The following is a 13,243-nucleotide window of genomic DNA, read 5'->3' on the forward strand; positions in this document are numbered from 1 at the left end:
TGTGCTTCCTTGTGCTGCAGTCTCTCTGTCAAATAATGCTTCTTGCCCGAGTGGCACTTCCTTTAGCCAGGGTTAGCTTTTAGCCTAGCAACTGCTTACTTCCCCAGCTTCAGCTTCCTTGGTTCGTCAAGTTGGAGCACCCCTTCTGTGGACACTGGAACAGTCAAATATGTGGACACTAGGCCTGATTCCATTTCCAATATCTAGCAAAGTCTTGTGATGATGTGCTTCTCTACGGTGGTACTGGTGCATAATCATGGCAAAGATTGTCTCAGAATACTAAATACAAGATTCAACAGTAGAGTTTTCTGCTGAAGTGGCAGTTTTACTTGACCATTTGTCAGTTTTGACTAGGGCTAATAAGGCATTGGCATATTTTGGGGGCATAAGTAAAACAAGTCAATACTGTTAAAGTTTTGGGGGTTTGGAATTGGCCTGTTATACAGTTCTCTTTTGGTTATGTCGGTGTTACATCAGTGATTGAGGTTCATATGTCATGTCATTACTATGATTAGTCAATTCAAACTAGCTAAGGTTATTCTTGAGTAAGCAGCAAAGCACTTTTGTAAGTTGCTCTTGATAAGAGAGTCTGCCAAATCCTGTAAATGTGAATTTAAATGGTGCTGAGCTCCATTTAGATAAGCCTTGAGAACATATTCATATTATTTGTAATATAGTAGCAAGTATTTGGGGGTTTAATACATATCTTGTTAAATGTTTATGGCCATTGTCTGATGATATTTGAAAGAAGGGACAGCACTTAACATGTCCTCTCTCTCAACCACTCAGTATGAGGCCCGTTTCCATGGAATCATGCAGTGTGTTTTAAAGCGCCAATCAGAACACCACTATAATCATGTCCTTAGAGCCAGAAAACAGGCTACAGATAGCTAGCATTTCATTTACACAGACAGAAAGGAGTGCTGGACGTTTATGGTTGGACTGTGACCAAGAATACTGAATCACCTACACTAATATCCCTGTGATTCCATAAGCATTTTACATGCGTGGAGACTGGAGGCTTTATCAGTAAGAGTTTTCAGTACTACATGACTGTTCTCTCTCTTTATGGAAATAAACTGTATTTCTAAATCAGACTGTCCTTAATTCAAATATTCCTTCTAGTGTCATGGAAATACCACGTCAGATCTGACCTCAAGCCTTCCCAGCAGTGCACGCACACTACACTACCTGAGCAGGTTTTGTAAGCAACAGCACCCATTCACATTTCACATTTCATAAGAAACTGACTTCTTTTCTAAACTGATGCTGCGTTCCTTATCAATAAACGTCCTTTCATCGTGGGCCCTTGCAGCCTAGCTCTCCTTGACAACGTGGAAGGGGTGGGGGAAAAATGAAAACGGGTCTTAATCTTTCAAGCATTTCTAATGAGTTTTTCTTCTACAATTATTTGATAAGAGCAGAGACAGCACTGCGGGCGCTGTGCATGATCCAGCACCTGGGCCAGTGCGGGCTGAGCGCTCTGATCTCCAACATACACGCGCACACAGTCCCTTTGGGGAGAATGAGTGTAGGGAGAAGAAAAGCCGATATAGCAGCACACTATGCATGTATAAATATCCAAAACTCAACCGGAGGAGCTGGAGTTCATGGAGCTACACCACATGCCCTCAAGATCTTTCAGGTTGCTTTAGGAAATGGATACTGAAGAACACAATTAAATATCGAAAAATCTAAATCAAAACCACAGCTAACCTCAGGCACTCTGGTATTAATATGTGAGAAAATATAATTCTTTGTTTTGTCCATCCCATTTAAGATTGAAATTGACTATTATGGTAAACTGAGACCATGGCACAAACTAACACACACATACAAGCTTGTTTTTATTCCTTGTTAGGACGTGAAGGTCATGCATAGGCCCCATATATATTGTAAACAGTAAATAATGATTTACAAAAGTCGACAACCCCCTTAAATCATTATGAGACTCATGTCAATTACAACAGATATTCCATGACAAAAATTACTAACTGGAAAATTCACACAAATGAAAGACATTTCTCCAGCAAGGACACAACTGATGTACCTGTGATTTATTACTGTACATCATTAAAAAATGTTTCTTTTTTGTATAAAAGACCCCCTTAATTCAAGTACCAGACAAGTCAGACTTTGAATCTGATGGAAAGCTGTGAAAATGAAAACATTGCACAGCACAGAGCAGGAAAAGGCTGCAAAATAATACTCAAGTGTTTGGATATCCCAGTGAGCACTGCTGGACCAATTATGAGGAAAAGGAAGCTGCAAACATCTTCACTTCAGTTTTAAGAAAACATCATCTTAAAATTGAAGCAGGGTGGTGGTAGCGGCATGGTGTTTTCCATAGTGGGGACTGGGGGCCTTACAACTAACAGACTAATGTTTGGTGCATAACACAGGGAGACACTGCAAGTTGACATACTGTATCTTCTGAATCTCTAAAGCTTGGGTGAAAAATCCACTTCCAGCAGAATCATGATACCAATTCATAATGCTTTCTACTAGATTTTGAAGCATGCTGTGAGGATTTGATTGCATTCAGCACTGCAACAGCGTTAGTGAGGTCAGGATTTTGGATGATGACCACCCCACCTCATCCCTAACTTCCCAACTCATCATTCCAATGCTGAGGGGCTTTATACCCCTTTAGCCCACACCTGTCATTAGGCATGATGCCAATAGGTTCATGTTTATCTGCTCCAGAGAGTCCTATTCCAATGACAGTGCTTGACTTGAAAAGCGCATCTGTATCAGCAAAGGGTGAAACTGAGTAGCTGAATACATTCATTAGAAGGGGTGTCCACAAACATTTGGACATATGCTGTATATTAGGATTAGTTTACTGCTCCAGATAAGGTAAGTTAGCCCTGTTTGTCCAGGCTTTTCCTACATAATCAGGACACAAGTATGAAATCAACCACACAAGCGCACGCACACACACACAAACACACATACACACACTCCTCACTCACCACACTGAGGCCCAGCTGCTCTCTCTTTAGGTAGTCTAGGTTTCTTTGCTCGAGGCTGCTCAGATAGTGTTGCAGGCGCGAGTAGGTGTAGGGGTAACAGTAGGCAAACTGGTACACGTCATCCTCGCGGTCGAAACAGAAGGCAAAAGACATGACGTAGTTCCTCCGGTGGTCCGGGCAGCGGTAGTAATACACATTCTTGGCTGGTAGTCTTTGCCTGCAACGGAGGGGGGGAGAACAGAGTATGTCATGATAGTTTAGCCTACTAACACTTCAGTCTGAAGAAAGTGGAACATATTCAGAGCAACTAAAGAAAATATCAGTGAGAGGACGTCATTAAATCTTTAAGTAACAGACCTGAAGGTGGCAAAGGACTCTCTGCTTGACGTCCATTACAGAAATAACAACAAAGGCTGGCCCTAAGTGATCCTAGCTTCTCTGTGCACTGACTATATTTATGCTTAACACTTCTGCCAAATTTTACTCCATAGAGATTTCTCATAATGTCCAGTAATTTCCATACCACTCATGATACTCAAAGCTCTAGGGGAAAGCAGTTTCCTCAGCATCATCACAAAGGAGGAAAAACTGGATCCTTTGCATACAAAAAGCATTGATTTTTTAGGATTTACGGAGTGCTCCTTTTGGCTGTACTCTAGCACTATATGCTGGGTTAGCTGTTCAATGGCAATAAAAAGCATTGGCTCATTGGCTGATCCACATTCGAAGCAAAATATCTAATATACATATAGATATCACCACAGCACATAAATTAAATGCTGGACCATTTGTAATGGACTGGTTTAATGAATAAAAAAAATCTCAATAATTAACACTAAATACATCATGACATTAAAACATCAAGACATTAAAATAAGCCTTATATTTAGCTTTTTGCTAAATGCTTTTCGAATATATCTAAACAACATCTAAACATCTTCTAAACAATATTTTAGGTGATTAAATAAAAAAAGAAATTATTTAAAAGAAATACATTTCATACATGTTCCCAAATTTTCTCCTCATTTTTAATTCACACCTGCTTGTTATGACATTCTCCATCACATGATGCGACTAGCGCTAGGTGGTTGAATGCTTAGCATGTGCAAGTAACATGAAGCCTGTCAAACACACTGGACAGCTGGGGAACGCTTACTGCTAATTCTGCTATGTGAGCTAAAAGACACTTTAGAGAAGGAGAGGGAGAGCCATTCCAAATTTCTCAAAGCTGCGCCGCTCAGAAACCCCTATATCAAGGTCTTTTATTAATGGTATTACAAAACATATGCACTGCTTTTAAACTCTGTGTTACTTGGTGTAAAAGACACAGAAATGATAAAGAAACAACACAAGCAAATCTTACAAGGAAATACAAGTGTCGTTGTAGAAGTACAGTGCAGTCTCTGCTGCCTGGACATTTGTACTAATTCTGTCTAGTAAATCATGTGCCTACAGCTGTTCAATAGAATCTGTGATTTTTTATATACAAAATTTTGCATCGGTGGCTGACTGATGAAGGTACAGGTACAGCCTTAGAGAGGCTTTATGTTTAGCAGATTTTTTTTTTGCATTAGGTTAGTGTTATTTGGAACGGCATGCCAACTGTATCATGTATGCTTATGTCAAGATAAGAGGGATTTTCAATTCCCATATTTAGAAAACACCCCTGTTCCCTTTTGTCCCAGCAGCAACTATGCTGGCCATCTACTGCAGCTGACTATTAAATCACTTACGTTAGCATGGCTATATAGAAAGATTGTCCAAGTTAGCTAGGTAAACCTGGGAACCACTGCTCCAGTGTTGTTATGCTGGCTTTCTATTAATCTCATGTTACCTTGAGAGGTGTAAACTGATACTAGTGAGTGGAGCTTTAAAGGGGCCTGTAATGAATTCCAGCAGACCGTAGCTAAAAGCAGATTTTCCTAGTTCAGCAAAAAACTCTAGAGACTTATATATTAATTTAGTCACTTTAACAAGTATGATTATTTCCATAGATATTGAAGACAAGGATGAGATGATATAGGATGGCATATGGCTAAGGAGGGCCTAATAGATACACAAGAACCAGTGTCGGCTATTGCACTGCCAGGGAGCCATGGTCCAATCTACTTTTTCAAGCCAATGAATAATCTTAGAGCAGAGTGACTGAGCCCAAGAGTATGAGGAATGTCAACACATGGCATCACCATAATCAAGTTTTATTGAACATAATGGTTTATTTGATCATATTGTATTCTGGATCATATTGCACCTAACAATACTATTAAACCGCATCAGAATCACTGTAAACACACAACCTCTCATGGCTTACTGCTTCACATTACTGCATTTGTATAATTCAAAGTAAGTGTCCTGGGATACGATTCAATGTATTGTTCCACTTGGTGGAGACACCAAAGGTCAGAGACAGGCTATGTTAGTGACTGAAGCTGCTTTTGAGGAAACACAGGTTATTGCTTCAGTAATTCCACAGAACAGTGAGGAAGGCAGAGACTGGGCGCTTTTCTCCTGCTGACCCAGGAAAGACGGCTATTAGAGAAGAGGAGAACAGGGGGATAAAAAAAGGAGGATCCTTCACTGTGAAACGTGACACAAGCACATCACTAATAGATTTTCATCTTTCTAGTGTGCTACGAGCATTACTTCATCTCTCTCTCTCTCTCTCTCTCTCTCTCTCTCTCGCTTCAAAGAAGTGTAAAAAAACCTTTGCTTTCTTTCTCTTCACAAAATAAGATGAATTCATCACGCCTGCTACTGCCATTTGTCACATACATGTTAATCTGACAATAGGTCATTATTTCTATGGCTGCTCATTTGTTATTCAGTAATTTACCTCATGTTTTGTTTACCTTAAAGAGGCTGTTGAACTGTATTATTTGAGCTGTGAACAGAGGTGTCACATAAGAAAGTACAAATACTTTGTTACCTTACTTAGGTCTGAATTTTAGTTACCTATACTTTACTGGAGTAATTATTTTTCAGCTGACTTTTTACTTCTACGCAATTATCTCTACTCCTCACATCTTAAAAATAGCCTCGTCACTCCTATTTCATTTCCGTTTGTTTTCATTCTGGCTCGTTCTTGTTTAAAACAAAAAACACAAACAAAAAAACAAAACAAAAAACCATCCGGAAAGTGTGACATAGCAGACGTATGTAGCCTAGTATGAAAATGTCCATGACAGAGACTTAAAAGAACTTGAGTGAAATGTCACAACTAAGCACCACATTTACATTCCAATAAAGGTTATTGATAATATGCCTCTAAAGTTTGACTTCTTGAACCATTACAATATATATAGACTCCATGAAACACGTTAATACTCAGTAGTACACATATAAGCCCATTTAATATATTTGATATTATTAAAATGCATTCATTTTCAAAGGGTGTATATAAAGCTGAAACAGGCAGCCTAGTGTTTTTCAACATTTTTTTAACATTTTAATATAACATTATAGTCATTATGGCTTTTAGAAAAACAATTTGAGAAGGTAGGGTAGTGCACTATAGACCCCTGTGGCACAGGCTAAGCTTTTGGCCTTTGTTTTTCTTACATTACCTTTACTTTTATACTTTAAGTAGTTCTGAAACCAGTACTTTACACTTTTACTTGAGTAAACAGTGTAAGTTGATACTTCAAGTCTTTTTAAACACTAGTATCTACACTTCTACCTGAGTAATGAATGTGAATACGTTTGACACCTTTTTGAATACTTTTGAAACCCAAAATGTCCATACATCCAGCCCAGTACTGAATGCCTTAATCAAAGGTAGTGCAAAGCTGGTGAAACGGTTAAACATGAGGGCACTTCTCAAATAAACATGGTGTTGTTGATATGGTCAGCAGTACATCACCTTCAGACTTTGCTAGTTAGGGGAATATGGTTTGGTTTGCTACATGAACCAGGCCTTTGTGTCCGCAGAGGGGGAGCTCAAACTCGGAATAGGACAAAGCTAAAGCCATGTTGGGGGAAGGGGTGATCTGCACTAAGCGAAAAGCTGATGCTACCCGAAAATACATTTTACCATCTCTTCTCCCCATTGTCTGCTCCCTTGAAAACAAACTGGAGTACCTCAGCTGACTACCAAACTGGAGCTATACTATTATGTTTTGTCCTAGGATTTCCTGATAATTGATTGAACCTATTTTGCCCTACACACACTGCAGGTCTCCAGTGTCAGAGGAAGCAAATCAGCCCCAGAGCATCACTGAGCATCACTGAGCTTCACTGTAGTCAGGGTGTTCTTTTTCAGCGTATGCTTTGTTCTTCCTCTTCCAGGAATACTGCTGATCCAAACATACCCAAAACGTTTTAGTTTTGTTTCATCATTTCACAGGTTTTAGGATTCTGTTCAGTGGAGCAATGAAACAAAACTGGATCTTTTCAGGACTATGAACCGGCAGCATGCCTTGGCAGAATCATCCCTTCTGTAAGAAAGATGAAGCTTGGGCATCATTGAACCTTCCAACAGGACAATTATCCCAAGCATACTTCAAAGTCCACCAAGGCTTGGTTTCAGAAGAAGCCCTGGAAGATTCTGGAGTGACCACCTCGGTTGCCTGACTAGAAACTAATAGGATTTTTTTTGGTGGGATTTGAGGAAGACGGTTTCAGCATACAAACCCATAAATATTAGTAAACTAGCAAATTAGTGAACAGGAGGAATAGGCTAAGAATCACCTGGAACGCAGCAAAAGGGTGCTCTAGTATTAAGTATTAACTCTATTGCGCAGAAAGGCTCATTACACACTTAGCCATATTATTCCATAACTACAGGGACTTCTGTACAAACTGGTTGGGCTATTCTGTGGCAGACAATAGGCTGTTTAAGGGCTTAAAACTCTTGTCAGGAAGTAGTTGAATAATTCTGAGATTGCAGTAGTGGCATTTGTGATGAATTTAGAGAAAGCACTTATTATGGGGCTAGGAGCCCAAAAAAGCATGATGGGTCTTAATCCCTGTCAGAGGGTAGGATGTCCCTCCCTATCCTTTAATCCCTCAGCATGATGTTAATCAAGACAGGTGTCTGTCAGCACATAAGACAGCATTGGCTATTTGTGTTCTCCTCCAAGCATGTTGAGCTGTCCAATGACTCCAATTTCATCTTGGCAGACAATAAAGGGATCATCACAGAAACCCTGTATACAATGCATTACCAATTTAGCTTGTAAAGGTTAATGTGGCATCCAGCCCCACCCCTGATTTGTAACGGTGATCGTCCGATTGAGCTGAAAGACAATTGGTGATCACAATCAGCCACAAAAACACATATGATTGGTGCATCTCTAGTGATTTCACATCAGGATCAAAGACACATTTTCATGTGATCTGCATTCTAATGTCTTTTCAAATTCACTTCACCCTCAATCTAAAACCACCTTGGCAAACGCAACACACAGTGCGCTAAAAGTGAGCAATGAACAATGCAGTTCTACTCATGGCTATAGGAGATCTCTGCAGATGAATTGTTTGGTTGTGACTCGTTTTGTAATTACTGTGGAGTGAATGGATGGTGCAGGGAAAGTGAGGAAGGCACAGTTCGCTCTATAGCTGCGGCCTCAACATGATGAGCAACAGCAGAGAGAAAATGGAGGCTGGCTTGGACATTAAGGGACACGATGAATACTGACAATCAGCAGATAGAGAGAGAGAGAGAGAGAGAGAGAGAGAGAGAGAGAAGGAGGGAGGGAACCCAGAGGGAGGGAGAGACAGAGAGAGGGAGAGGTGGAAAAAAGGAAAGGTGATGAAGGACAAACAAAGAACACAACGGAAAAGGAAGGAAGGGAGCAAGAGGGAGGGAAGGAAGGAGAGTGGGGAGATAAGGAGAACATGAAAAAGACAAGGATGATCAGAGGGTGGGATAAAAAGGGAACTGGAGAGAGAGAAAGAGAAAGAGAGAGAAAGAGGGGAGTGGGGGGGTCAGATGGAGATTGCATCTGTGGCTGATAGCACAGTGGCTAGTGGACAGTGGTCCTGATAAGGACGAGAAACGACTCTCTTTCAAATCAACCTGAGCTCTCCCAAGCCCACCATTGCTTTCCCACCCAACAGCATGATTTATAGGCACTAAAGCAATAACTCACACAATGTAAAGAAATGATCCAATGTTTATCTGGAAAAGGCCTGTTTGGCTGGCTGCCTAAAATCAGAAATGAGAATTTTATTGAATTTCAAATAAGTTACTATTAGAAGTTTAATGAACTTTCAGTGCTGGGTGACAGATGTTGTAGTGTGGCATTTGTGCAATATAACTACATAGATTTTAGTCTTTGTGCTATCGACAGAACAGTTATTATATTCACAGAAACACTTTCTTAAAAAAAAGTGTCCTAGTTGCCACACTGGTAGAAATACATCCCCACCTATGTATGTTTGTCAAGAAATCTGACTTATCACTGACCCCAGATGCAGTCAATCAACCAAAACATGTTTGATGTCTGACATGTGCTTCTGTAGTTTAAAATAGGAGATGCTAAGCTAACATTGATAAGAAATACTGGACCTAGACTGTCACCATTCTAATCGCTGTAAATATAGACTCAAATCTAAATTGATCGGCTTTAACAAAAATATTAAAAAGCTACATAAATAAGTTTGATTTTGTTTTATGTCATATTGTGTTCAGTTGGTTAGCGGAAAACAAATTAATGCATTTTCACCAGATCAGTGATTGTCTAAATCCATAGTTTATTAGCAATGTTAGCCTGGAATCTCCACGTCACAGCTCTGGGGACAGCTATCAATCATTTCCGCCAACTTTCTTTAAACTCCTCCACTCATAATCTCATTCATCCCACAAACTGCACAGAGATTCAACCACACTTAAAGGTAATGTTGTATTTTCAAGTGGAATCAAACCGCTAGTAGATACAGCCTGTGTCCTCGTTTTCATCGTCATTCAACTTACTTGATGTGTTCAAATTGATTTCTACACTTTGCGGTAGAGCTACACTATATGGACAAAAGTAGCAAGACACCTGCTTTGCAATTCTTTTAAAATGTATTAAAAGGTATTAAACTGTAACTATCCAGGGAAGTCTTTCTATTAGATTCTGGAGCCTTTCTGTGAGGATTTGATTGCATTCAGTGACAGGAGCATTAGTGAGGTCAGGACGTTAAATGATTACCACCCCACCCCAACAAACACAGCTCCACAGCTCAATGCTGGGGGGTGCTTAATACCCCTCTAGCCCATGCCTGGAGTCCTCCTTAGAGTCCTATTCTATTGGCAACACTGACAAGCTGTGTATGTGACATCTGTGTCAGCAATGGGTGCAACTTTAAGTAGCTGAATGCAGTGATTCGAAGGGTTGTTGACAAACATATGGACATATTGCATATTTAGAGTTCTGAGGAGGGGACGGTAGCCTAGCATTAGCTTCACATGTGCAACTGGGCACCAAAGAGTTTTCCAGCAATTTAGTGATCATTCAAGTGATCATTTATAGCAGATTTCTGACCAGCCAAGCACAGACCTTGCTTTGTCATGAAGTCCAACAGCTTATGTGCAGCTCTTCTACATAGGATTTCCTCAATCATAATGTGGGAGCTGTGTGGCTCCAAGGCTCTTACAAAAGTACAATGCTAATATTCATGTTGCTTCGCTGGATTTAACTGCAGCCAGTATGACAATAGTGCTGAAGGAGGGAGAGGCCTCCTTCCCACCCAGAGGGAGTGAGGTCAGTTATGTTGTCTTGGACACCTGGCTGTGGATGGCTATGGCATCACTACAAACTGAATGACCACATCACATTATGCATATTGTATTGCAATGTGTAGCAGTATAATTGCAATTCCAGTCAATGTTGTGCAGCCTCACCACACATTCAGGCAGGATCACATCCTGAAGACAGTTACACAAACCCCCAGTACACACACATATATAAATGCACGCACACTCACAGGCTGAAATACAAACAAGCATGCCAACAAATTCCCTGACGCTTTTGCTGCCTCAACAAAGTGAACAGCTGAATTGAAATTAAACCAAATTAGCCCGACTCTGTGGAGTAAAAGGAAGAAAAGAGAGAGCGAAAGAGAGAAAAAGAAAAGAGGCCAGTCTGATAAATTCTGTGGTGGAGGAGTGAAGCGTTGCTATCTTGTGTATGTGTGTGTGTGTGTGTCTCAGCAGAATACTAATGGTGCCAAAGTGCTTTTTCAGTATGATCTCTGCTGTTATTCAGAACACACACATACTCTTCTCACACACACACACACACACACACACACATTTTCTTTAGTGCATGACAGCTCATACCCTCATCAGACTCACATCTCTCAGGACAACACATTTCCCTCTTATTTTCCATCCACGCATTCTGCACCATGCCCATGCACACACTGGCACACTAAGGATCCAACCACATACAAACACACTAGTTAGAATGAACAGATACAGTCTTAACAGATACAAATATAGACATGAATTGGATGTACACTACTCCCTTGTTTTTTATTGCATTGATCCCAAGATTTAGGACCTAGGTTCCTGCTTGCTTTCCTTGATTCCCTTGAGCTACCTGACCTGCGTCCTATGGCCTCAGTAAATATACTGGCAGGGCTGACTCGCTTATGCACAGGAAAGGATGTTCCAGTAAAGAATGGATGGTGCAGTGTAATGTGTAGGAACACTACCTTTCCTGTGGTAGACTAGGGTTCGATTCCCCAGCTGGGCAGCCACACTACTCTACACCAACAGGAGTCTTTGGGTAAAGTACCTGACCACTGAACACTTTTTGAGCTCCAATAAAAAAACGCATTTCAAAATAATACACACAATATGTTTTTTTTACACACCAAATAATTTACAATAACCTGTTTATTCACACATTTTTAGGGCTGAAATACACAATTTTAGGTGAACATGTACTTCTAAAAAGCATCCCGCTACTACCCAGCAATGCCACTGCTCTATATAGCCCATGCTGACCATATGCTGAGCGCAAGGCAGCAGATCATACCAACCATCTCCTTTTTGCCCATTTGTTACTCGACAATTTGCATCTGGTAGTTGTTCTGTACACTGTATGAATGGACTAATAGAAATGCAATATATATATACATAATGATATATAATAATAATCCAGAGAACACAGTTCAATGCTGGGGGGCCTGGCATTAGGAATGATGAGCGGCATGGGCGGCAATGGGAGCGACATAAAAAGTAGCTGAATGCATCCATTAGAAGGGGTGTCCACAAACATCTGGACATATATATATATTCACCACTAGTTAATACTCTAATATTTAATTAAACACTGCTGTAGTTGACACTGGACTTCCTTAAGGAGAAACAGTTATGGATATGGTTACGCAAACACATGAACACCCACCTTATTTCTATTTATTCCAATATTAATAAACAAATAGGCACTTACTGGCCAGAGAAACAGCTATTTGAATACATTTCCCAGGTGCTCATTCACACAGTACTGTATATGCTAACAAACGTAACCTGTATCTGAGGCTGTTTATTATTGTTATCTGCAGCTAATTATATATTCTTGCCTACATTGACACAATCCCACACATACATACCTTGAGCTATTCAACAGTCCACACATGCATACTGAAACACACACACACATATATATATATATATATATATATATATATATATATATATATATATATATATATATACAGTGAGTCCAAGAAGTATTTGATCCCTTGCTGATTTTCTTCGTTGGCCCACTAATAAAGACATGATCATTCTATACTTTTAATGGTAGATGTATTCTTACATGGAGAGACAGAATATTAAAAAGAAAATCCAGAAAATAAATCTAAGGAATATATATTAATTGATTTGTATTTCATGGAGTGAAATAAGTATTTGATCCCTTAGTATTCATTAGCAGTTCTGGCTTTTACAGACCAGTTAGACACTCCCAATCAACTTGTTACCTGACCTGAAGCCACCTGTTCTCACTAATCACTTGTGTGAAAAACACCTGTCCACAGAATCAGACAGATCACACAGATTTCAAGTCTCCAACATGGGTAAAACCAAAGAGCTGTCACAGGACCTCAGAGTCAGAATTGTTGACCTTCACAAAGCTGGAATGGGCTACAAAAAGATTAGTAAGGTGTTGGATGTGAAAGTAACAACTATTGGTGCAATTATCAGAAAGTTTAAAGAGTATAACATGACAATCAACAGACCTCGGCCCGGTGCTCCAAAGAAGATTTCGCCTCGTGGGGTGGCAATGATGCTGAGAACAGTCAGAAATCGTCCTGCAACCACTCGGCAGGAGTTAGCA

At 40.1% G+C, this 13,243-nt stretch overlaps 1 protein-coding gene across 2 annotated transcripts in view; it reads right to left on the reverse strand.

Moving 5' to 3' along the window:
- Positions 1–13,243, reverse strand: part of agbl4 (AGBL carboxypeptidase 4) — a 436,619-nt gene that overhangs the window by 199,283 nt on the left and 224,093 nt on the right. For both annotated transcript variants that reach the window (XM_072681668.1, XM_072681667.1), the window contains exon 5: positions 2,976–3,192. In XM_072681668.1, the coding sequence (XP_072537769.1) occupies positions 2,976–3,192 (217 nt within the window). The remainder of the gene's footprint in view (positions 1–2,975; positions 3,193–13,243) is intronic.

The sequence above is a fragment of the Salminus brasiliensis genome, chromosome 6 (assembly GCF_030463535.1).
Source record: "Salminus brasiliensis chromosome 6, fSalBra1.hap2, whole genome shotgun sequence".
In the NCBI taxonomy this organism is placed as follows: Eukaryota; Metazoa; Chordata; class Actinopteri; order Characiformes; family Bryconidae; genus Salminus; species Salminus brasiliensis.